The 24,808-nt window shown below is 39.9% G+C and overlaps 1 protein-coding gene across 1 annotated transcript in view; it reads right to left on the reverse strand.

The window, feature by feature from the left end:
* Positions 1 to 367: 367 nt before the first annotated feature.
* Positions 368 to 24,808, reverse strand: part of Hadhb (hydroxyacyl-CoA dehydrogenase trifunctional multienzyme complex subunit beta) — a 37,458-nt gene continuing 13,017 nt past the window's right edge. Inside the window, exons 5-16 of the mRNA XM_090337339.1 lie at positions 24,635 to 24,679; positions 22,121 to 22,220; positions 15,564 to 15,651; positions 12,295 to 12,482; positions 11,700 to 11,880; positions 8,806 to 8,927; positions 7,040 to 7,119; positions 6,911 to 6,958; positions 5,641 to 5,728; positions 4,437 to 4,511; positions 4,118 to 4,282; positions 368 to 887 (exon numbers count right to left, since the gene is read on the reverse strand). Coding sequence (XP_090193465.1) covers positions 852 to 887; positions 4,118 to 4,282; positions 4,437 to 4,511; positions 5,641 to 5,728; positions 6,911 to 6,958; positions 7,040 to 7,119; positions 8,806 to 8,927; positions 11,700 to 11,880; positions 12,295 to 12,482; positions 15,564 to 15,651; positions 22,121 to 22,220; positions 24,635 to 24,679 — 1,216 coding nt within the window. The 3' untranslated portion in view covers positions 368 to 851. The remainder of the gene's footprint in view (positions 888 to 4,117; positions 4,283 to 4,436; positions 4,512 to 5,640; positions 5,729 to 6,910; positions 6,959 to 7,039; positions 7,120 to 8,805; positions 8,928 to 11,699; positions 11,881 to 12,294; positions 12,483 to 15,563; positions 15,652 to 22,120; positions 22,221 to 24,634; positions 24,680 to 24,808) is intronic.

The raw sequence follows: 24,808 nt of genomic DNA on the forward strand, positions 1-24,808 counted from the left end.
ACAGTTTTATAAATACTTCAACTTCACTTAATTTGTATGCATATTTTAGTTGTAGATAAAGTGATCCAAATATTTCTATAACTAGATTCAATTATGCTTTCAAGTAAACATTGTGGTGTTTCTATGCCTCATCGTAGTTTCCGACTATGAGAGGCCATAGAGACAGGCAGGTCTTCATGCCTCGGTATTGAAAGAATCATCTCCTTTAATAAAAATGAGACTGGGAAAGAGTGAGGGAAGAAGTGAGACTGGCCAAAAAAAAAAAACCCAAAAAACAAAAAAAAACTACTCTTTACCCGACTTATGTAACTATAACCCCTCTGTGCATAACCTTTATAATAACAAAATTAAAGAAAAACAGACAGAGTTCTCCAATATTTCTCTGCTTTATTAGGGTTGCCCAATATAGTATTTTTGTATCTAAACACTGAAAGTTTTCAGTGAGTTATTTTTCTATAATTAGGCACATTGGTTTGTATTTCAAAGAAAATAATTATCTTTAGGACACAGATAGGAACAACTATACAATTTGCAAATGTTACAAAGATGGTTCCAAATCTCAGCTGCTTCTTTTCTGAACTGTAACTACTCATTTAGTGCCCAATGACAAGAGACCAGAAGCAGCTGTTTAACATATCTATGTGATATTCTGGTTACTTGGAAATCCCTGAAAAAAACAGTAAGCTGTGATTACTGAAAAGCTCAGAACACTGGCAAAGTATTTAACAGAGGCCACAAATGTCATTTTCCTATGAGGAGCTAGGAACTACAGGTATTACTTAGTAATGCATTGAAATGGCATTGCCCAGTATGAGTGCTGCACAGAAACCAGGTCTTCTCTTCTAAATCAATCACTTCGGATATGCTTCTACTATCATAGCATGGCCCTGCAAAAGAAAAGAAGTTCAGTTACAGCAACGGAAGGTGAGAAGCCAGCCAGGACAGAGGCAGCAGAGACCAGTGGTGAATGTAGTCTTTGAAGTCTGATCCTGGCTCTACCATTCAACTACTGTGTGCTCCTGGAAAGTTAAAAGCTATCTGGGAACTGGTGGCTTATACCTGTAATCCTAAACTACTCAGGAAGTTGAGATCTGAGGAGTTCAAAGCCAGATCAGGTAGAAAAGTCCATGAGACTCTTATCTCCAATTAAGCACCAGAAACACAGGAAGTGGCACTGAAACTGAGACTCAAAGTAGTAGAGCATTAAGCTTGAGTGAAAAAGCTCAGAGAGAATGACTAGACCCTGAGTTCAAGCCCTGTGACCAACAAAAAAAGAAAAAGAAAAAAAAAGTTATAAGTTATTTGGAACCTCAATTTTTCACTTAAATTAGGATTAATAATACCTACTTCTAAAGTTTTGGACATTGAATCAGACAACATACAGTATATATACACATGTACCTATATTGGTATATAAACACCAATAAATAAATATACATACATGCCCAGACTGTCTAGCAGCCTGATTTCAAGAAGATGCTCGATAAAAGTTATCATCACCATCATTTTGTATGGTGCTAAGAAATCAAACTCAGAGCCTAATGCATACTATATAATACTCTCACTGAATCATATTCTTCACTCCCAAATTAAGTATGAAAAAGATTAAGTCATTCATCCAAATTTCAAAGCTATTCGCAAAGCCAGGATCAGAAATAGCATAGATGACTCCAAAGCCTCAGCTACACCCCTGTTCAGTAATGGCCACAAGTTACACCAGTGAGATGAGGGTCATGGCATATAGTGCAATGAACTAGTTCCACTCTGATTTAAGCTAGTATAGACACGTATGATTTCATGATTCTAAATCCTATCTGATAACTAGTCATTTTTAACTTCCATCAAACTAGTCAACAGCCAACTTTTAAGTTCAATTCAATTCCCACCAAAACTTATTAAGAAACTATTATTCATGGGAGAGTAGGGATAAGGAAAGTGATAGAGGGAGAATTTGATCAGGGCACATTTTATGCATATATAGAAATACAATAATGAACCCCCACTCCATACAACTCACATATGCCAATAAAAAGTGTTTTATTTCCCTTTAAAAAAAGACAAACTATTACAAATTGAACATTGTATAGGTTTAAAGATATGCTACATGGGCCAGGAGTTTGGCCTAGCAGTACAGTGCTTGCCTAGCACAAAGACCTGGGTTCAATTCCTTGGTACCATATACACAGAAAATCACATACATAGAAAAAAGCTGGAAGTGATCCAGCTCAAGTGGTAGAGCTCTAGCCTTAAGAAAATCCAAGGACAGTGCTCAGGCCCTGAGTTCAAGCCTGACCAAAAAAAAAAAAAAAGATTTGCTACAAGATCTCTCTCCTCAAGCTAGTATTCATTGGATTCAAAACAAGAAGTTAAGGCCAGGAGTTTGGCTTAGTGGTAGAGTGCTTGCCTAGTATATACTAAGACCTGGGTTTGCTTCCTCGGTACCATATACATCAAAAAAGCCAGAAGTGGTGCTGTGGCTCAAGTGGTAGAGTGCTTGCTTTGAGGAAATCTCAAGGACAGTACTCAGGCCATGAGTTCATGCCCCAGGACTGGCAAAAAAAAAAAAAAAAAAAAAAAGAACTTTATAAGACTAAACAAATAAAAACAGCAAGGGAACAGAATGACTTGAAAGTTATCCTACAGGATATATAAGGTAGAATATACCTCCAACTTTGAAGTACAGTGGTTTAAGCTGGGCTTGGTGATACATGCCTGTAATCTCAGTTATGGTAGGGTGAAGCAGAAAGGTCAAGAATTTGAGGCCAGCATTGATTACACTATTTTTTTGTTTTTTTATTTGTTTTTCCAGGCCTGGGGCTTGAACTCAGGGCTTGGGCAATGTCATTGGACACTTTTTGCACAAGGCAAGCGCTCTGCCACTTGAGCCACAATGCCACTCCCAGCTTTTTTTCTGTGTATGTGGTACCGAGTGCATGCTAGGCAAGCACTCTAGCACTAGGCCACGCTCCCAGCCCCGGACTACTCTGTTTTGATGCTCCAACGTGAATGATCCCAACCTCAGCTAGGGATGTTTTTGTCCCTGATTCTTTCCTGAGGACATGTGACTATGCAGAGATGTTTCTGGTTATTTCTACTATGAGTCTATATGGGGCAAGCGAGGGGTAGGGAGGTTTTTTTTAAATATCTTTTATTGTAAATAATAAAAGGGTTACATGATATTTGCCAGATGGAAGGTACATTAATTCACATACATTGATACCCTTTCACATGTCTTGGTACTGATTACCCTCCCCCCTGCCTCCCCCCTGTCTTGGTTTTCCCCCCTTCCCTATCAAATTTCAAATAACCAAATACAAATAAATTCAATATAGGGTGGGGAGTTTTTTGCTGATGAAATTCAGTGGATGTAGTAGACATCCGAAATTACACAGTACAAACAATTGTGACTCAACATATTCTTTGGCTCCCTAATCATGTTGCCACTAATCCTGGTTTTTGATGGACTGATGTGGAGTTTAATCTAGTTTCTCAGATCATTATTTCCGCACTCAATATACACTGAATGTTATCATTCATCCATAAAAACATCTAGGACTATTTACACTCAGACATTTAAGTCCAAAGGACAGTGGCTATGTGGACTCTGCACTATGGGCAATGCTGTATATGAGTTGTCTCTCTCCCTGGACTAGGTGCAGAGAGGTAAAGCTCTAGTTATAAATGACCCAGGCATTCTGTAGATGCAGTTACAAAGGTCAGAAAGCATTTCTACCTGAAGGTATAGTTCAATGATAAGAGTACTTGTCTAGCATGTGTGAGGCCCTATGTTCAAACACCAGCAGATACACAGAGTTCCTGATTATGATTCCAAAATGTTCTAACTTACAAAGAGACCCCTTACTGTTTCAAAGTCTCTTAGGAAAATCTCTGTCTTTTTTATTTTTGTCGGTCATGGGACTTGAACTCTGGGCCTGAGCATTGTCCCTGAGCTCTTCAGCTCAAGGCTACCACTACTTCTTGAGCCACAGAGCCATTTCTGCTTTTCTGGTGGTTAATTGGAGATAAGAGTAAAAAATACTATATAGAGAGATCTATCTATCTATCTATATATTATTTTTTTTTAAAGAATACCTTAAGGTAAAACTAACAAACATACCTGCCCTCCAGCTGCGCAGGCAGCCACTAAGCCGTATTGGCCTCCATTCTTCCGTAACCTGTTGGCGGCTGCCATGACCAACCGGCAGCCAGTGGCTCCAAATGGGTGACCCAGAGACAGCGATCCTCCCCAGATATTAAACTTCTCCATAGGAAGCAAGCCAACCTGGTTCCCACAAAAGTAAAGATGAAATGTAAAGGCCAAGTTACAAAATATATGAAGCAGCTAGGCTCTTAGTCCAGGAAGTAAAAGAAATAAAAGGAGAAAACACTAACCTTGCTTAGATACATCAAATACATTTTTAAAAATCAAAACTTACCTTGGTTTTCCTACCCATGTAATTCTGCGCAAACCAGTCAGAATCCATGGCTTTAAAATTCGCCAAAATCTGACCCTAGGAGGAAAAATAATTCAAAAAGGACCTTGTCATTAATCCTCTTCTAGGCTTTCTTTCTTTCTTCCTCTCTCCCTCCCTCCTTCTTTCCTTCTTTCTTTCTTTTCTTTCTTTTCTTTCTGTGTGTGTCAGTTATAGAGCTTGAACTCTGGGCCTGGGCGCTGTCCCTGAGCTATTCAGCCCAAGGTTACTACCCTACCCCTTGGGCAATAGCACCATTTCCATTTTTCGAGTGGTTAACTGGAGATGAGTCTCATGGACTTTAGTGCCAGGGCTGGCTTTGAACCACAATCCTCAGATCTCAGCCTCCTGAGTAGCTAGGATTACAGGCATGAGCCACCACGCCTGGCTTCTAGGCTTTCTTTCAGGTATAGATCTGGTTAGACGATTTTTTTTTTCCAGCCATGGGGCTAGAACTCAGGGCCTGGACACTATCCCTGAGCTGCTTTTTGCTTTTATTCTACCACTTGAGCTACAGTGTCGCTCCTGGCTTTTCCTGTGTATGTGGTACTGAGGAATTGAACTCAGGGCTTCATGCATGCTAGGGAAGCACTCTACCACTAAGCCACCTTCCCAGGCAGTCAGACAAAAATTTAGGTCAATTTTCAATGAAAATTTCCTAAAGAAGTAATTTAGTACTTCTGAGAGGCTCTAAAAGTCAGCCTCAAAAGGTATTTTTAGTTAATTCATTAGTTCATTTAAAATTCGAAAATTAATTTCTATTGACTTAACATTAATTATACAAGGGTAGGAGGTACTCATTGTTACATATCCAAATGTTTATACTCCATCACAAAAAAGATATGTTTTCAGCACCATAGGATTTAACTCTAATACTCTCCACAATATAGTTTATTATTTAAGATACAAATTCCCACTCCCATACACATGAATACATTTTTTTTTTTTTTTGCCAGTTCTGGGCTTAAGCTCAGGGCCTGAGCACTGTCCTTGGATTTTTCTCAAGGCTAGAGCTCTACCACTTGAGCCACAGCACCACTTTTGGCTTTTTGCTATGTATGTGGTACCGAGGAATCAAACCCAGGTCTTCGTGCATGCTAGGCAAGCACTTTACCATTAGGCCAAACTCCCGGCCTCACGAATACATTTTTAAAGAGCACAGACTTACTGAGAAGGCTTCATGAAATTCAAATGCATCGATATCATTCATGGTTAATCCTGCCTTTTCTAGAACTTTTGGAGTAGCATATGTTGGTCTGGAAAAAAAAAAAGTAGTATCTTAAAATATTATTATTGTTAGTAACAGGGTCTGTTTATGGGGACCAGGCTGACGTGGAACTCGTGATCTCCCTGTCTTAGCCTTCCCAGCACTGAGATTATTGGCATGTATCACCACAGCCAATTCAACTTTAATTTTTAGCCAAACTGACTTTTATATGTACCCAATATGTACACAAATATTGGTTAAATGTTGTATACATAACACAAACTAAATGATATACCCTATGTCCTCATTAAATTTATATTGGAGAGTACAGGAAATAGATAATAAAGTAAATAATGAAAGTTAATATAAACAGAAAAAGAACAGAGGGTAAGGTATGGGAAAGGGCAAGGTAGTCTCAAGGTCATAATGGAAGCCCGTGAGGCTAGCACCCTATGGGGGATGGAAATTGTCTATGTATCAGGAGGTTTTTATGAAAAGCTATTAAAGATGGTATAAGCTGGGGATATGATCAGTGTACAGCACTTATTCACGTAAGTGAGGTGTTGGGTTCAATCTCCAGCACACAAGAAAAAGAAAAGAAAAAAAAAAAGATTAGAACAGAGTGTGTAGCAATATGAAAAGAAATGCTCTGATATCTTTAAAAATAAGAATGGAAGTTATATGCATGTAACAAATAATGTACAAAAAAGGGCTTGGAGGCTTGGCTCAGGTGGTAAGGTATCTGCCAGTGAATATAAAGTATCAAATAGGGAGTTTAGGGCCTGGTCTCCAATAGAAAAAAAAATGTATAAGGGAAAAATGAGGGGAAAATCTAGAACTATACTATAACCCCAAAAGGATACTATTACTTTAAAAAAAAAAGTCCCACAAGCTAGGTACTAGTGGCTCATACCTGTAAGCCTAGCTTTACTCAGGACACTGAGATCTGAGAATCACGGTTCAAAGGCAGGAAAGTCTGTGAGATCCAGACTATCTGATGGTTAACTATCTCAAATTAATCACCAGAAAACTGGAATTGGAGCTGTGCCTCAAAGTGGTAAAGTACTAGCTCAGAGACAGAACTCAGGCCCTGAGTTCAAACTCCACAACTGATAAAAAGAAAATCCCACCACATAAATTAGGAATTTAGGATGTAACAGTCTTTAAAATCTGTTTAATAAATATGGCAAATACTTTTGATGAAAGCCTGGGGATATACACTACCACCTACCCAAGTAAGAGCTGATCTTTTGGATCCTGGGACACATACACAAAATCCCTAGATAAAAGAACAGAGGGGGGTTAGCTTCAGTAATAAAATAATGAAATCAGAAACATTCCACTGGAGCATTTACTTTACCTCAAATATGCTTTTGGCTTATAACCCAGGGCCAGAGCTTTGTCCTCTGCCATAATCAGCATTGCAGAAGCACCATCAGTCTGAAATTAACCAGAAAAACAATGTTCAGGGTTTTCTGTGGCTGACTTCTCTTGGCAACCATCTTCCAAGTCTTGTTCCTGAGCCTGCTCACTGATCTTAAGAGATTCTACCAATGCACTTACTACTTGTATCCATCATTAAATCACAATTCAAACATATATACTGACCCATTCATGGAAGACAAAGTTAGAAGAAAATGCTCAAAAAGTATGGCGAAAGAAGTAACTTTAGAAACATGTATCTATAAGCTAGGTGCCAGTGGCTCACACCTGTAATCCTAACTACTCAGGAGACAAGGATCTAAGGATGGCGGTTCCAAGACAGCCTAAACAGAAAAGCCCAATTAACCACTCAAAAACTGGAAGTGTTGCTGTAGCTCAAAATGGCAGAGTGCTAGCCTTGAGCTAAAAGAGCTCAGGGACAGTACCCAAGCCCCGAGTTCAAGCACCATGATTGAAAAAGAAAAGAAAAGAAATATGTATCCATAATTAACTTAAGAAAAAGTTTTGCTTCCTACACAGAAAATTTAGAATTTTATAAATTTCTCAGCCAGGCGTGGTGTCTCATGTTAGTAATCCTAGCTAAGATCTGAGGATCATGGTTCAAAGCCAACCCAGGCACTAAAGTCTGTGAGACTCTTATCTCCAATTAACCACCAGAAAAATGGAAGTGGTGCTGTGGCTCAAGGGGTAGGGCAGTAGGCTTGAGCTGAAGAGCTCAGAGACAGTACCTAGGCCCAAAGTTCAAGTCCCAAGACTGATTTAAAAAAAAAAGAACTTTATTAATTTCTAAGGAAAAAAATAATCTATTTCACTTATTTATCTTTACATTTTCTGTGTTCTCAGCTGCTTCCTACCCATGGCTTCTGGGTGAGTTCACATCGACTATATAACAGGACAACCAAAGGAAGAAGATTGGGTGGACTAATGAAAACATTAAAATCAGTTTTATTTCTTTGGACTATACCTCAAACATTCAATTCTAAATAACAAGAAGTAGGACAAAAAAAGATACCACTGGTTTAAAAAGCCCTTTACCAGCCAGGCACAGTGGCTCACATCTGTAACCCTAGCTATTCAGGAGGCTGAGATCTGAGGATTAAGGTTCAAAGCCAGCCCAGGCACAAAAGGACCTGAGACTCTGATCTCCAACTAACCTCTAGAAAAGGGAAGTGGGGTTTGGTAGGGTAGTAGCCTTGAGCTGAAGAGCTCAGGACAGTGCCAGGCTGAGTTCAAGCCCTATGACCCACAAAAATAAATAAATAAATAAATAAATAAAGCCCTTTACCATTACTTCAAAAGAGAAAGAGCTGCAGACATGAAAGTTCACCATGAAGTAGAAGAGGAACTACTCTATGGAAAACCAGAACAAGTTCTATTGCATTCTACACTTTTGTAAGTCAGCATTCCTGAAAAGAACAAACAATACGATAGTATATAATTATACGGTGATAAAGTATGGGAATACAGGTGATGATTCATAATAAAGTTTATTTTCTGTATACTAATAATATGTTACTTAATATTGTGTATAGGCACAGAGGCACACACCTGTAATGCCAGTCACTGAAGAAGCTAAAGCAAGAGGATCAGAGTTGTGAGGCTAGTCTAGACTTCCTTGTGAGACTTTGTCTAAAAAATAACCAACCACCCAAAACATTCCTGGGGAGGACCACTGAGAGTTACCAGGAAAGAGGAATTTGCAGCTGTTACAGTGCCATAGGGCTTGATGAATGCAGGTTTCAGTTTGGCCATCTGTTCCAGTGAAGAAGGACGAATGCCATTATCTTTGGTAACTGTGTCCTTTCCTATAAAAATATGAACTTTTTTTAACTTTAAAAAGCTTGAAGGGTGTATTATATTCTCCACTGAATGCTTTAAAACAAATATAATTTGTTTACTAGAATAAATTAAAATTTTCACTACAAGAAAGCCTTTCTTTTTCCCAGTGCTGAGGATCAAACCCCGGGTCTTATGTAGACTAGGCAAATGCTCTACTACTAAGCTACAGTCCCAGCTCCAGAAGAAAGCCTTTTATAATTTCCAAGATATGATCACATTTTAAATAAAACCCTGAAGACTTTTGGGAAGCCACAGTTTTATTTTTTTTAAAAGCATCCTATTTTAATACATTCATTCACATTTGGCTATTTTATACAGAGTCACATGAATCAGATTTTTTTAGTTAAATTGGAGATTAGAATCTCATAGACTTTCCTGCCCAGACTGGTTTTAAACCACAAAATCCTTAGATCTCAGACTCCTGAGTCAGCTAGGATTATAGGTTGCACCACTAGAGCCCAGCTTGAATCAGAAATAGGCCTGTACATAAGAACAAAAGGAAAAGAACATGATGGCTCCTGCTTATAATCCTAGATACTCAGGAAGCTGAGATCTGAGGATCATAGTTTGAAGCTAACAAAGGCAGACAAATATGAGACTCTTATTTCCAATTAACCAGCAAAAAGCTGGAAGTGGAGATGTGGCTCAAGTAGTAGAACATCAACCTTAAGTGAAAAAACTGAACCAGAGATGGAGGTCCTGACCTGAATTCAAACCCCAGCAAGGGCTCAAAAACAACAACTAAGAGCAACTAAAATGTATTAGGGTCTAAAAAAAAGATATAATAATAAAAAAAAAAACTTTTAGCAGGGTAATGTGGCTCACGCCTATAATTCTAGCTACTCAGGAGGCTGAGATCTGAGGACTACAGTGCAGAGCCAGCCCAGGCATTAAAGACCAGGAGGCTCTTATTTCCAATTAAACACTAGAAAAGTGGAAGTGGCACTGTGGCTCAAGGGGTAGGGTGGTAGCCTTGAGTTAAAGAGCTCAGGGACAATACCCAGGCCCAGGGGTAGGGCCGTAGCCTTAAGCTGAAGGGTTTAGGGACAGCACCCAGGCCCAGAGTTCAAGTCCCACCACTGACCAAAAAAAAAAAAAAATAGGGCCGGGAGTTTGGCCTAGTGGTTAAAGTGCTTGCCTAGCATGCATGAAGACCTGGGTTCGAGTCCTCGGTACCACATACATAGAAAAAAGCCAGAAGTGGTGCTGAGGCTCAAGTGGTAGAGCGCTAGCCTTGAGAAAGTCCAAGGACAGTGCTCAGGCCCTGAGCTCAAGGCCAGGACTGGCAAAGAAAAAAAAAAATAGAAAGGCTTATCTGTGTTACAATAAAAGCCTGAGTGCAGGGGGGGACATGAGGGGAAAACTGGGAGAGAGCAAAGAAGGGGTAACATTGTCCAAAAAGAAATGAACTCTTCATTTGGCTTATGTAACTAGAACCTCTCTGTATGTCACTTTTATAATAACAAGTTTAAAAAAAGATACACAGGCCAGGAGAGTGGCCTAATGGTAGAGTGCTTGCCTAACATGCATGAAGCCCTGGGTTTCATTCCTCTGTACCACATATACAGAAAAAGCCAGAAGTGGTGCTGTGGCTCAAGTAGCAGATAACTAGATGAGCAAAAAGTGTCCAAGGACAGTGCTAGGCCCCTGGTTCAAGCCCCAGGACTGGCAAAAAAACAAAAACAAAACACAGCGGGGCATGGCTCACGCCTGTAATCCTAGCTACTCAGGAGGCTGAGATCTGAGGATCACTGTTCAAAGTCAGCCCCGGCACTAATATGAGACTCTCTACTCCAATTAACCATAGAAAATGGGAAGTGGGGCTGTGGCTCAAGGGTAGGGCAGTGGTCTTAAGATGAAGAGCTCAGGGACAACACCCAGCCCAGGGGTATTGTAGTAGTCTTGAGGCTACTACTTCTGAGAACAGAAGCTGGGCACAGTGAATTGTGAATATAATGGTAGGTACTTGGGAGACTAAGATTAGAAAGATAGCAGTTTAAAGCCAGCCCAGGACAAAAACAAAACAAAACAAAATAAAAAAGCAACCCAACAAACAATAACAAAAAACAAGTTCGTGAGACAACCCTTCAATCACAAGCAGATTTAAAAAACAATAGGGATTAGAGGCATGGCTTAGTTGGCAGAGCTCCAGCAAATGAGCAAAAGCAACTGAGTTTGAGTCCTAGTGTTGGACCTAAAAAAATCCCCCCAAACTACAAATGATGGTACATGCCTATGATACTAGCTAAAAAAACTAAAGCTGGGCACTGGTGATTCACACCTGTAATCCTAGCTACTCAGGAGGCTGAGATCTGATGGCAACTCAAAGCCAGCTCGGGCAAGAAAGTCCAGACTCTTATTTCCAACTAACCACCAGAAAACTGAAGTGCTACTGTGGTTCAAAGTTGTAAAGTACTAGTCTTGAGCAGGAGCTCAGGGCCAGTCCCCAGGCCCTGACTTCAAGCCCTCATTGCAGAAAGATAGATAGATAGATAGATAGATAGATAGATAGATAGATACATAGATACATAGATACATACATACATACATACATACATACATACACACACACATATACACATACACAGATAAACAGATAAAGTCTGAGGGTTTTCACAGCAGAATTATTACACTGGAAAACTGGAAATCAATTAGAATTTTTTTTTTTTTTTACTTTTAGGATCAAGTGGAACCATTCAGAATTCCCTAATAAGTATCAGGAAGTAATCTCATTTCACCTGGTACTTTGAAGGGTACAACATCAGAAAGGTGTCCTTCATCCTGAGCCTTCTTGGCCAGACTGTGAGAGCGCAATGCATACTCATCCTGTTCCATTCGAGAAACACCAAAAGCAGCAGCCAGTCGGTCTGCAGAGTGGCCCATGGTCTCACTGGTTGAGAACTCAGCCACTGCAGGGAGCTAAGGAGGGAGATATCAAGAAGCAAGTACATTGTTAAAAGGCGTTATATGATACATAAGATTGTTTGACATTATTTGGAAAACTTAACATCTATTCATTTACTAGGTGTGGCACATGCCTCTAATCCTAACACTCAGGCGCATGAGGCAGAAGAACCACAAATGTATGCCAGTCTAGGATAAATCATAACAAGGGAAGCTCATAAGTAAGGCATCTCTAGAAAGAGCTCACAAATTCCAATTTTTTACCCACCACTTCCCCTTTCCCCCATTTTGATCAAATAATTATCCTTTCCTACAACCAAGAGAATCTAGTTATTGGACTATGACTGAGTCTATGCTGTTGTATTGAATTCTAATGTATGTAATGGGATAGAAAGCCAACACAATTTACATAGAGCTCCCAAGTCTTACCTCAGGTGCCAGAAAATTCAACCTGAACTTAGAGAGTAAAGACAGTCGCTGGCCTATTGTCTTGGCCTTATTGAGGTCGAGCATCATTTTCCTCATTTTCCTTGAATGACGTATAGGAACATCGGACATTAATTCGACACCACCAGCCACAACCACATCACACTGGCCAGATGCAATTAGGCCAACAGCTATAGGGCACAGGTTATACATAAGTAAACAACTTTCACAGAAAATAACCAGCCACTCAAACTTAAACTTTGACTTAAAATTTGTTCAACGTTTTTCTGCTTGGGACGTCTGTAACTCCAGTTTTCGTCTTTTCAGAGAGGTATGTGTGTGCCTTATAAGCTCAAGATTGATTATTTTTTTTGTCAGTTTTAGGGCTTGAACTCAGGGTCTGATCACTGTTCCTGAAACACTTTGTGCCCAGGGCTAGCGCTCTACCACTTGAGCCAAAGTGCCACTTCCAAGTTTTTTGGGTTTTTTTTTGGCCAGTACAGGGTTTGAACTCTGGGCCTGGGCACTGTTCTTGAGCTTTATCAAGGCTAGTGCTCTACATTTGAGCCACAGCACCAATTCTGGCCTTTTCTGTGTATGTAGTACCGGAGGAATTTGAGCAACAGTGCAACTTCTAGTATTTTCTGTTTATGTGGTACTGAGGAATTGAAGCCAAGGCTTCATGCATGCTAGGCAAGCACTCTATCACTAAGCCACATTCCTAGTCTTCTTTATTTTATTTATTTGCTGGGTCTGGAGCTTAAACTCAGGGCTTGAGCACTATCCTTGGGCTTTCTCAAAGCTAGAGCACTACAATTGAGCCACAGCACCACTTCTAGCTATTTCTGTGTATGTGATAACAAAGAATTGAACCCAGGGCTTTGTGCATGCTAGGCAAGCACTCTACCACTAAGCCACACTCCCAGCCCACACTTCTAGTTATTGGAGATAAGAGTATGTCAGGGTCGGGAGTTTGGCCTAGTGGTTAAAGTGCTTGCCTAGCATGCACGAAGACCCGGGTTCGATTCCTTGTTACCACATATATAGAAAAAAAAAGCTGGAAGTGGTGCTGAGGCTCAAGTGGTAGAGTTCTAGCCTTGAGAAAAAAGTCCAAGGACAGTGCTCAGGCCCTGAGCTCAAGCCCAGGACTGGCAAAAAAAAAAAAAAAAGTCTGTCAGGGCTGGTGGCTCATGCTTGTAATCCCAGCTACTCAGGAAGCTGAGATCTAAAGATGGCAGTTCAAAGTCAGCCTGGGCACAAGAGTCCATGAGACTTATCTCCAATTAACTACCAGAAAACCAGAAGTGGTGCTGTGGTTCAAGGGGTAGGGAGATCAAGCCTTGAGCTGAAGAGCTCAGGGACAGTGCCAAGGCCCAGACTTCACCCTGAGTTCAAGTCCCAGGACTAACCTTAAAAAAAAATGGGCCAGGAGCATGGCCTAGTGGTAGAGTGTTCGCCTAGCATGCAGGAAGCCCTGGGTTTGATTCTTTGGTATCACATACGCAGAAAAAGCTGGAAGTGGTGCTGTGGCTCAAGTGTAGAGCTTTAGCCTTGAAAAAGCCCAAGGATAGTGTTCAGGCCCTGAATTTAAGCCCCAGAACCAGCAAACAAACAAACAAACAAACAAACAAACAAATAAATAAAATAAGACTAGGAATAGTGGTAGAGTGCTTGCCTAGCATGCATGAAGCCTTGGCTTCAATTCCTCAGTACCACATAAACAAAAAAAAAGTAGAACTGTGGCTTAAATGGTAGAGTGCTATCCTTGAGCAAAAGAAGCTCAGGAACAGCACCCAGGCCCTGAGTTCAAGCTCCAGGACTGGAAAAACAAAGACTAAAAATGCTTTGGTACACCATAGCACATCAGAGGAAAGTTTATTCAGGATTGAGGGACATTAGTTTCTAGATATAACCAGAGTCAACTCAAACAAACAATATTCTAAAGTAGAATATCTAATACATTTTATGTTTCCAGCATTAGTTTTTAGAAAGAGATTGCCCCCCCCCCCATAGATACTAATTTCTACTAGTTGCCAGACAAATTCTGGCTTTTGAGATATAAAGAGGCCCATCTCCTTCATGGTTCCAGCAAGCATTCTGCTGCTCCAACTGGAAGTTAGCCACATGCTGCACAGAGGAGAGAAGCCTCTGGCTGTCTTTGGCATCCTCTTTCATCACCCATGAACTAAGCTGCTCAACCTGGCCTTGATACTAGTAAAACAGCATATGGATACTAAGCCTTTCAGGTGTCTGCCTTGTCACACTAATGGCTGATGCTACACAACATTTCACAATCTCACTTAGTTTGTTAAGAAAAGTTGCCATGATTTACAGAAAGCCGAGGATATAGGGGGAAATGGGAAGATTTGCATCTTCTAAAACAGGGGCTGGAAATGCAGATAGCATCAAGGGGATCATCCTGTTAAAGTTAGCTAGGTTTCAAATCCAGCAGGATATAAACTATGCTTTTTAAAAATATATATATTGTTATTATAAAGGTGATATACAAAAGGGTTACAGTTATGTAAGTCAGGTAAAGAGTACATTTCTTTTTGGAAATGTACTTTCCCTTGTTCTCTACAAAGTATTCTTAGTTCTGAAGCAACCTCCTAGAGACCAGAAGCTCTGGCTGACAAATCCTGCTGCAGCCAGCCTAGTTCTGGTAGAGGAACTGCACCAGCAGCTATGAGACCCAGGTTTGGAGTGTAAGCGATATGCTGAGAACTACTGTCAAAACCCTCTTTTAGTTATTGTTACTATCATCAACTAGTTGCACAGAACAATTTTATATATCTCGTCTCCGTCATTTTCCTTTATTGCCCTCCCTCCTTCCCATATCAATCTCAATGAGCTTCACTGTTCCATTTGAACACATATACATAAAGTATATTGGCCATATTTGTCCTCTCTCACGCTCTCTGTTCACCTTCTCCCCTCCCATTACTGCCTGCAACCCTAACAGGATGTTTTTACATTACTGTCATTCCCTGTGTGTGTGCATGCATGTGTATGTTCTAATTGTTCAGTCAAAAATCCCCAATTTTTAATGTGATCTTTAAAAAAAACACACACAAAGATATCTAGGCTATTTACTTGTATTAAGATTAATTTTTCAAAAATCATGTAAAGGCAAAAAAGGAAAATTCTCCCAGCCTTTTTTGTTTATGTGATACTGAGGAATTGAACCCAGGCTTCATGCATGTTAGGTAAGCACTCTACCACTAAGCCACAATCCTAGCCAAGAAGGAAAATCCTCATGAACCCTTACATACCTGTGGTCATGGCTTGGTTGGAAGAGATGCAAGCCATGGTAACAGTGTGAGCAGGGGTCTTGTCAGAGAAGCCAGCTCCGAGGGCAGCCTTGAAGAAACACAGGGAAGGATGATCAATTGTGAAGAAAAGGTATTACAAAAGTGATGCTCTGCACTCTACTTAAATCAGGAAGAAGTTTTAACATTTTATAAGTCAACAAAATCACAAAAGTGGCTTATTAATTTTCTATCTAGCTATTCATTGACATAATTTACAAGTATTCTTCAAATTCCTGGTAGTCCCCTTCCTCTTTATTGTTTTTATTTTATTTTATTGTTGGGATAATGTGTAGATGGGTTACAGTTACATTCATCAGGTACATTATTTCTCGAAACTTGACACTCCTCATGTTTTTGTTCTCTTCCCCTCGCCCCCCCAGTCATCTTGTTTTCCCCCTTCCCCTCCCTATTTCAAATGAACCAGTGTTTATACAGTATACTAGTATACAAATTCAGATACAGTAACCTCATGAGATTAACCATAAATGGGAAAAAAAGAGAAAGAAATAACTTCACATAGTACATTAAGAACAGCAAACACAAAGATAAACCTCTTGTTTCATTAACCTAGAGTTCATTTCAGTTAGTCTCATCCTGTATGACCTTAGGTACACAGCTTTTGAGCCACTGTGGCCCTCTGTTAGGAGAATCCTAAATGTGTACTAATTATTACAAATGAGGGAAACCATAGAGCCTATGTTCCTTTGGGACTAGCTTACTTTACTTAATATGATTTTTTCCAAGTCTTTCCATTTTTTTTTTTTTTTTTTGCCAGTCTTGGGCTTTAGCTCAGGGCCCTAGCACTGTCCTTGGGATTTCTCAAGGCTAGAGCTCTACCGAGCCTCAGCACCACTTCTGGCTTTTTTCTATGTATGTGGTACCGAGGAATCGAACCTGGGTCTTCGTGCGTGCTAGGCAAGCACTACCACTAAGCCAAACTCCCGGCCCAAGTCTTCCATTTCCTTATGAATGGGGTGATGTCATTCTTTCTGATGGCAGCACTGAATTCCATTGTGTATAAGTACCACTTCTTCTTGATCCATTCATCTACTGAGGGGCATCTGGGTTGTTCCATATCTTAACTATCGTAAACATTGTTACAATGAACATCATTGTGCTAGTAGCTTCAGTACAACTTTGCTTCTGGACATTTGGGTAAATGCCAAGGAGTAGGATTGCTGGGTCATAGGGGGAGCTCTGTTTAGTCTTTTGAGGAATCACCATACTGCTTTCCAGAATGGTTGAACAAGTTTATACTCCCACCAACAGTGTAGTAGCAATCCTTCCTGGCCACATCCCCCACTAACATCTGTTGTTATTAGATTTCTTGATAATGGCCATTCTAACTGGAGTGAGGTAGAATCTCAAAGTTGTTTTGATTTGCATTTCTTGTATGGCCAAAGATGTCGAACATTTCTTCATGTGTCTATAGGCCATTTTTATTTCCTCTTCAGAGAAGTCTCTAAGTCTGTAGCCCACCTTTTAATGGGATGGTTGTTTCTTTGAGAGTTTGTTTTTAAGAGATTGAATTTTTTTAGCTGTAGATATATTTTAGATTTGAGGCCCTTGTCTGTTATATGGCTAGTGAAGATCTTCTCCCACTCTGGGGGGTTTTCTATTTAAGTTGCTAGCTATGATCTTTGCCATACAGAAGCTCTGAAGTTTAATGCAGTTCCATTTGTCCAAACTTTCTTTAATTTTTTGTGTTTCTGGACCTTTCTTTATTAAGAAAAGTTCAACCTGTACCAAGGAGTCCTACTGTATCTCCTATTCCTTCCTGTAAAGTTTTGAGGGTATCTGCTTTTACCTCAAGGTCTTTGATCCATTTGGAATTAATTCTGGTACAGGGTAACATATAAGGATCCAGTTTTAGTTTTTTGCAGGTTCTTGACCAATTCTGCCAGCACCAAAGAGGCTATCTTTCTTCCATGTTATTTTTTTGGCTCTCTTATCAAAGATTAGGTATCTACAGATCTGTGAGTTGATTTCTGGGTCTTCAGTTCTATTCCATTGGTCCTCAGGCCTATTCTTGTGCCAGTACCAAGCTGTTTTGATTACCATAGCCCTGTAATAGTCTGAAGCTTGGTATTGATATTCCTCCAGGGCTGTTCTTTCTGCTAAGGACTATTTTTGATATTGGGGTCTTTTATTATTCCATATGAATTTTTGGATTGCTTCCTCTATTTCATTAAAGAAAGACACTGGGGTATTGATGGGTATGGCATTAAATTTGTAGATAGCCCTTGGCAGGATTGCCATTTTCACAATGTTAATTCTTCCAATCCAGGAGTATGGGAGGTTTTTCTATTTTCTTAGTTCTACTTTGATTTCCTTTTTCAGGTTTTTAAATTTTTCATCATAAAGGTCCTTTACATCCTTAGTTAATTCCTAATTATTTTATTTTCTTTGAGACTATTGCAAAAGGAGTTGCTTTCCTGATTATTGTTGGAAAAAAATCAACTAATGTTGGGTTCAATTTTTGTTTATATAAGGAGTACATAGGTATAATTATACTTTTTTTTTGTGTGGGGGCTGATTCTGAGGCTTGGGTGCTATCCTGGAGCTGTCTAGCTCAAGGCTAGAATTCTACTACCTGAACTACAGCTCTACTTCTCGTTGGTTATTTGGAGATAAAAGTCTCACAGCTAGGATTAAAGGCATGAGACACTAGTGCTTAGCACAATTGCACTTTAATAAAAATATTAAAGCTGGGCGTGGTGGCTCACACCTGTAATCCTAGCTACTCAGGAGGCTGAGATCTGAGGATCAAGGTTCAAAGCCAACCCAGGCACAAAAGGACCTGAGACTCTTATCTGCAATTAACCTCAAGGGAAGTGTGGCTTGGCTCAAGGGTAAGGTAGTAGTCTTGAGCTGAAGAGCTTAGGGACAATGCCTGCCCAGGCCAAGGGGTAGGTAGCACTGAGCTGAGGAGCTCAAGGACAGCGTCCAGGCCAAATTCAAGCGCCATGACCCACAAATAAAAAAATAAATAAAATAAAAAATATTAAAACTCCATGGCTAAGGATGAAGCTCCCTAGTCCCCAGCACTAGTATAAATAAATAAGCTCCTAACTCTGTATACCTTTCATTATGAAATTCTAAATCCCATTACAAGAAATTCATTTTAATGGTCTTTTTCTGAATCTACTTAATATTTAGAATACAAATTTTCTTAATTTCCTCACCTTAGTTTTACCTTTATACTGTATAATTAACATCTGTAGAAATAGAAATATGTCACAGCAGTACAATCTTATATTGTATACCAGTACGATCTTATTTTAGTAGTTTCAGGTAGGCTTGATCCTGAGTGCCCAATTGGCTTTGCTTAGAAACTGCCTAAAAAGTACTTTTTTTTTTTTTTTTTTTTGCCAGTCCTGGGGCTTGAACTCAGAGCCTGAGCACTATCCTTGGGCTTTTTCAAGGCTAAAGCTCTACAGCACCACTTCCAGCTTTTTCTGTGTATGTGACAGCAAAGAATTGAACCCAGGGCTTCCTGCATGCTAGGCGAGCACTCCACCACTAGTCCATACTCCTGGCCCATTTTTTTTTTTAAGGTCAGTCCTGGGGCTTGAACTCAGGGTGAAGTCTGGGCCTGGGCACTGTCCCTGAGCTCTTCAGTTCAAGGCTTGACCCTTGAGCCACAGCGCCACTTCCAGTTTTCTGGTAGTTAATTGGAGATGAGTCTCATGGACTCTTGTGGGGGGGAAAAAAAAAGAAAAAGAAAAAGTCAAACTTCTACTGCCTAGCAACTACATGTCAACCTCTCAGCCTAAACCAGTTCACAAGGATGCCAGAAGCAGGTATTCAGGTCAGAGGGAAGAGCTCTAGAGTAAGAAGTAGGGCAAAGGTAAAGGGCACTCAAGTGGGAATCGCCTGATCCTCATGAGGGCCTCTGTAGCACATGTTGCCCTTGGCCCCAACTGATCCTCAGGTCAGAAGAAGGAGTTTTAAATAGATGGTAGCTGGTGACCCTTGTCCACATGCTTGCTCCTATTTAAAATCTTAGTAGTTTTCAAGGCAGGAGGTGGCTGCTTGGGGAAGCTGGAAAGCAGGGGAATATGGTGAGGTTTTTCAGCAAAGTCAGGAAGCCATTAGGTTTTTATATATATGTTAATACAGAAACAGGTCCTAAAGAAATTCTTTAGCCAGAAGATTTTAGTTCTTTAGGTTACATTATGATTTTACAGCAAATTTCTCATAATTATTCCCTCAACTCAATCTTTCCCTGTAGTCACTGCAAAAATTGTCTGGAGTATAATATGAGAGGAACAATCAACAGAGATTTGCATTTCTAAAAGTTGCAAAACATTATGTAAGAAAATGACTTTGGATTTAAGGAAGAATAAAAATGTAGAAAATTTGAAACTTATAGAAAGAACATGTGCTTTTAAAGTCTCTTTAAAAGTCACTTTAGCTTCAGAATATAAAGGTTAAAATATATTATCAACATCTTTATGGCTTTATATATTCATGAAATTGTCTCATTTGATAGAGTCAGAAATATGTAAGAGACAAAGGCAGGACATTCATGAGTTCTAAGCCAGCCTGGGCTACAATGTGGAGTTCCAGGTAAGTCTGACCTACACAGAGAGACCATCTCTCACAAAAAGTATACATGCAAAAGAAAACAAAACATTGAAGAGAACAAAACTCTCTTTTTGTTCTCAATTCACTTCTGCCCCTCAACAACAAACAGGTACTTTTTGTGGGCTTGAGCAAGGCCAGGACTTCAACAGCTGTAATATTTCCTGGCAGACAAAATCAAAATGGTAAAACAGACACATCCTCCTGATCCTGCTCATTTGCTTTTTTCTCTAACAATGAAAGTTATTCTCATAACCATACCTGACACAAAGCATAAACCAGCAAATATGTGACGATGCTTTGTAGCCAACTTTATTACAACAATCACTTTTCATACTGAAAGCCCAGAAGACGTGTTTGAACTATCCACAGTGAAATGCCTGTGGGACGTGTCATTATCTCCATTGCTCAATGAACACTACCTGGCAGTATGCCAACTAGGGTAAAAGTAAACGGTTGTGAAGTAGATATTCAAAAACACTGCCTAGTAACCATGTACTCAATGGGAGCAATGCACATGGAAGGCTACCTCCAACTATTGAATTTTTGACTTATAAGCCATGATGTCTAACATTACTAAAAGTACTTAAGTTGTCATAATTTCTATTTTCCTAAACCAAGAGGCAAAACTGCTCAAATAAGTGATTTGATTTATAGTAAAATATGAATATATCTTAATTCTGTACAATTGATTTATACCACTGTGTCGATATATGTGAATGTGGTACTATGGGTATTAGGGCCTCATACTTTTTCCCTCACTTTTTTTTTTTTTTTTTTGGTGTGGGGTTTGCACTCTAGGCTTGGGCACTGTCTCTGAGCTCTTTAGCGCAAGGCTATTGCTCTACCACTTGAGCCACAGCACCACTTCTAGTTTTCTGGTGGTTAATTAGAAATAAGAGCCTCACAAATCTTAGTTCCCAGGTTGGCTTTGAACCATGATTCTCAGATCTTGCTTAAAGAATAGCTAGTGGCAGGCCGGGAGTTTGGCCTAGTGGTAGAGTGCTTGCCTAGCATGCATGAGGACCCGGGTTCCATTCCTCGGTACCACATACAAAGAAAAAAGCCAGAAGTGGTGCTGAGGCTCAAGTGGTAGAGCTCTAGCCTTGAGAAAGTAAAAGGACAATGCTCAGGCCCTGAGCTCAAGACCAGGACTGGAAAAAAAAAAAAAAAAAAAAAGAATAGCTAGTGACTAGGATTACAGGTGTGAGCCACCAGTGGCTGGCTCCCTAAACTTTTTGTGCACCACAGGTGCACTACTTCTTAAGATAAATCTCCAGTTCTGGCTTTTTGCCAGTTAATTAGACATAAGAATCTCTCAGGTTTGTCTGCCTAGGCTGGCTCTGAATTGAGACATTCAAATTTTAGCCTCCTGAGTAGCTATGATTATAGGCATGAGCCACTAATGTTCTTTTAAATACAGAAAAATATAACTGTTAATTAACAATACCTATTAATGTTAATAAATGTTATTGTGTTAATAACACATATTAACTTTAAATTAAATATAAATTTAATTAATGAATTTTAAAGGCTGTTGTTTTTTTTTTTTTTGCCAGTCCTGGTGCTTGAACTCAGGGCCTAAGCACAGTCCTTGAGCTTTCTCAAGGCTAGGGTTCTACCACTTGAGCTATAGCATCACTTCTGGCCTTCTTCTGTGTATATGGTACCAAGCAATCAAACCCAGGCCTTGGTGCATGCTAGGCAAGCACTCTACCACTAGGCCAAACTCCCAGCCCCTTAAAGGCTTTTAAAAAGTAAATTCTGGGCTATGGATATAGCTTATAGTAGAGCATTTGCCTAGCATGCCCAAGGACCTCAGCTGGATCCTACAAAAAAATAAATGAGTGAAATAATAAATTGTATTATTTGAAATTCAAACTGATTCTCTTATCAATTTGTTTAAACACAGTAAAATCTGTTTTACTCACCTCTCTAGCCACATTGCTTGTTTTCACTTCCTGAATAACTGTGCCAAAGATAATATAATCTACAATGTCCTTTGGAACATTGGTCCGATGCAATAATCCCCTGAAAGTATAAGTCCAAAGCAAAGAAACATTTCTTCACATATTATGGTTGTGCCAGAGATCATCACATAAAACAGTGAGGCTCACACTTGTGATCCTAGCTACTCAGGAGGCTGAGATCTGAGGTTCATGGTGCAAAGTCAACAGGAACAGGAAAGACTAAGAGACTCTAATTGGAACTAACCATCAAAAAAACAGAAGTAGATCTGTGGCTCAAATAGTAGATAATTAGCCTTGAGCAAAAAAGCCCTGAGTTCAAGCCCTACGACCAAAACAAAAAGCCAAATATCCACTGAAGATCTCTAAAAAGATAAGGTAAGAGCCAGGTATAGTGGCTCACGCCTGTAATCCTAGCTACTCAGGAGGCTGAGATCTGAGGATCACTGTTCAAAGCCAGCCCGGGCACCAAGGCACTAAAGACTATGAAACTCTTATCTCCAATTAACCACTAGAAAACCAGAAGTGGTGCTGTGGCTCAAGGGGTAGGGCAGTCGCCTTAAGCTGAAGAGCTCAGGGATAGCGGCCAGGCCCGGAGTTCAAGTCCAATGACAAAAAAAAAAAAAATGGCAAAAAGATTAGGTAGTCCTGGTTTGGGGTCAAGAAAGCCTACCATACACAGGCCCCGAGTTCACTCCTTAGCATCACAAAAAAACCAAAAAGGTAAAAGCCTGAATTTAAGAGGGCAAGGATTATATCTCTGACAAGTATTTGCCATCTTATCAAAGAAGAAATCAATGATAGACATTTAAGGTTAATATTTGATTTTCAATTGATAATAAGAAATTAAAATAACTTTGAATAGGACAGTATAGATAAGTAAGCACAACATGTAGGTAGAAAGTGTTCAATTAAAAAGAGGAGCAGGGAGCCAGGAGGTTAGCCTAGTGGTAAAGTGCTTGCCTAGTATACACAAAGATCAGGGTTCAATTCTTCCATACTACACATGTAGAAAAAGCTGGGAGTGGTGCTGTGGCTCAAGTAACAGAGCTTTAGCCATGAGAAAGCCCAAGGACAGTGCCCAGGCCCTGAGTTCAAGCCCCAGGACTGACAAGAAAGAAAGAAAGAAAGAGAGAAAGAGAGAGAGAGAGAGAGAGAGAGAGAGAGAGAGGGAGAGGGAGAGGGAGAGAGAGAGGGAGAGGGAGAGGGAGAGGGAGAGGGAGAGGGAGAGGGAGAGGGAGAGGGAGAGGGAGAGGGAAAGGGAGACAGAGAGACAGAGAGAGAGAGAGGGGGGCCAGGAGTTTGGCCTAGTGGTTAAAGTGCTTGCCTATGAAGACCCGGGTTCGATTCCTTAGTACCACATATAGAAAAAAGCCAGAAGTGGTACTGAGGCTCAAGTGGTAGAGCTCTAGCCTTGAGAAAGTCCAAGACAGTGCTCAGGCCCTGAGCTCAAGCCCAGGACTGGCAAAAAAAAAAAAAGAGAGAGAGAGAAAGAAAAAGAGAGTGAAAGAAAGAAAGAAAGAAAGAAAGAAAGAAAGAAAGAAAGAAAGGGAAAAGGCGCAAAGGTAAAAATGTGAAAATGGTGTCACTGAAAACTAAATGTAAGAATGTCTTACATTCTATTTCCACACATTTTATGACCCTGATCAAATTGTTCAATTATCTCAGTTTCATTTAATCACACTAATTTTATATATTTATTTTATTAATAAATGAATCCTCAGGTTTCTTGCTAGGCTTTATTCTGGAAAAATGCCTATGTAATCAGTTTAGCAATAGTTAAGCTCCCATCAAGATAATCATCATGTGTTGTTTTGGGTGATTAGTCATTAAAGAATACCGTATGATAGCCTGCAAAGTAAAAATTTCTAGTATTCATGAGCTAGTCAAATTTGTGTAGCACACATAGTTAAAGGGACAAATAACCTTTTCTTTCTTTTTTTTTTTTTTCACCAGTCCTGGGGCTTGAACTCAGGGCCTGGGCTCTGTCCCTGAGTCTCTCTGTGCTCAAGGACAGAGAGATAGACTTTCCTGTAGGGGATGGCTATGAGCTGTAATCCTTGATCTCAGCCTCTTGAGTAGCTAGGATTATAAGTGTGAGTCACCTGTGCCTGGCTGGGGAGGGATAATCTTATAAAACCTAACTGGTATCTTTCTTTTTTTTTTTTTTTTTGCCAGTCCTGGGCTTGAGCTCAGGGCCTGAGCACTGTCCTTGGATTTTTCTCAAGGCTAAAGCTCTACCACTTGAGCCTCAGCACCACCTCTGGCTTTTTTCTATGTATGTGGTACCGAGGAATCGAACCCGGGTCTTCATGCATGCAAGGCAAGCACTTTAACCACTAGGCCAAACTCCCGGCCCCACTGGTATGTCTTTCTTGCCATACAAACAGTAGATCCTAGACATGAAAATGCTATGAATCATTGTACTTTAAGTACAAACACTAGAGAAAATGCCTTTATGAAACTGTATTTACTTACAAAAGTGCTGCTCTAGCCAAATCATGTGGCATCAGGTCTTTATATCTGGAGGAAGAAAACAGATAATTGAAACCAAAAGCCAACCAATAAAGGATTTTTTTTCACTCTATTTGAAACACCTAGAGATTACATGTTATTACTATATATCCTGCTGAAAATTACTAAAATTTACTA

Source organism: Megascapheus bottae, chromosome 7 (genome assembly GCF_031878675.1).
Source record: "Megascapheus bottae isolate mThoBot1 chromosome 7, mThoBot2.hap1, whole genome shotgun sequence".
Taxonomy (NCBI): Eukaryota; Metazoa; Chordata; class Mammalia; order Rodentia; family Geomyidae; genus Megascapheus; species Megascapheus bottae.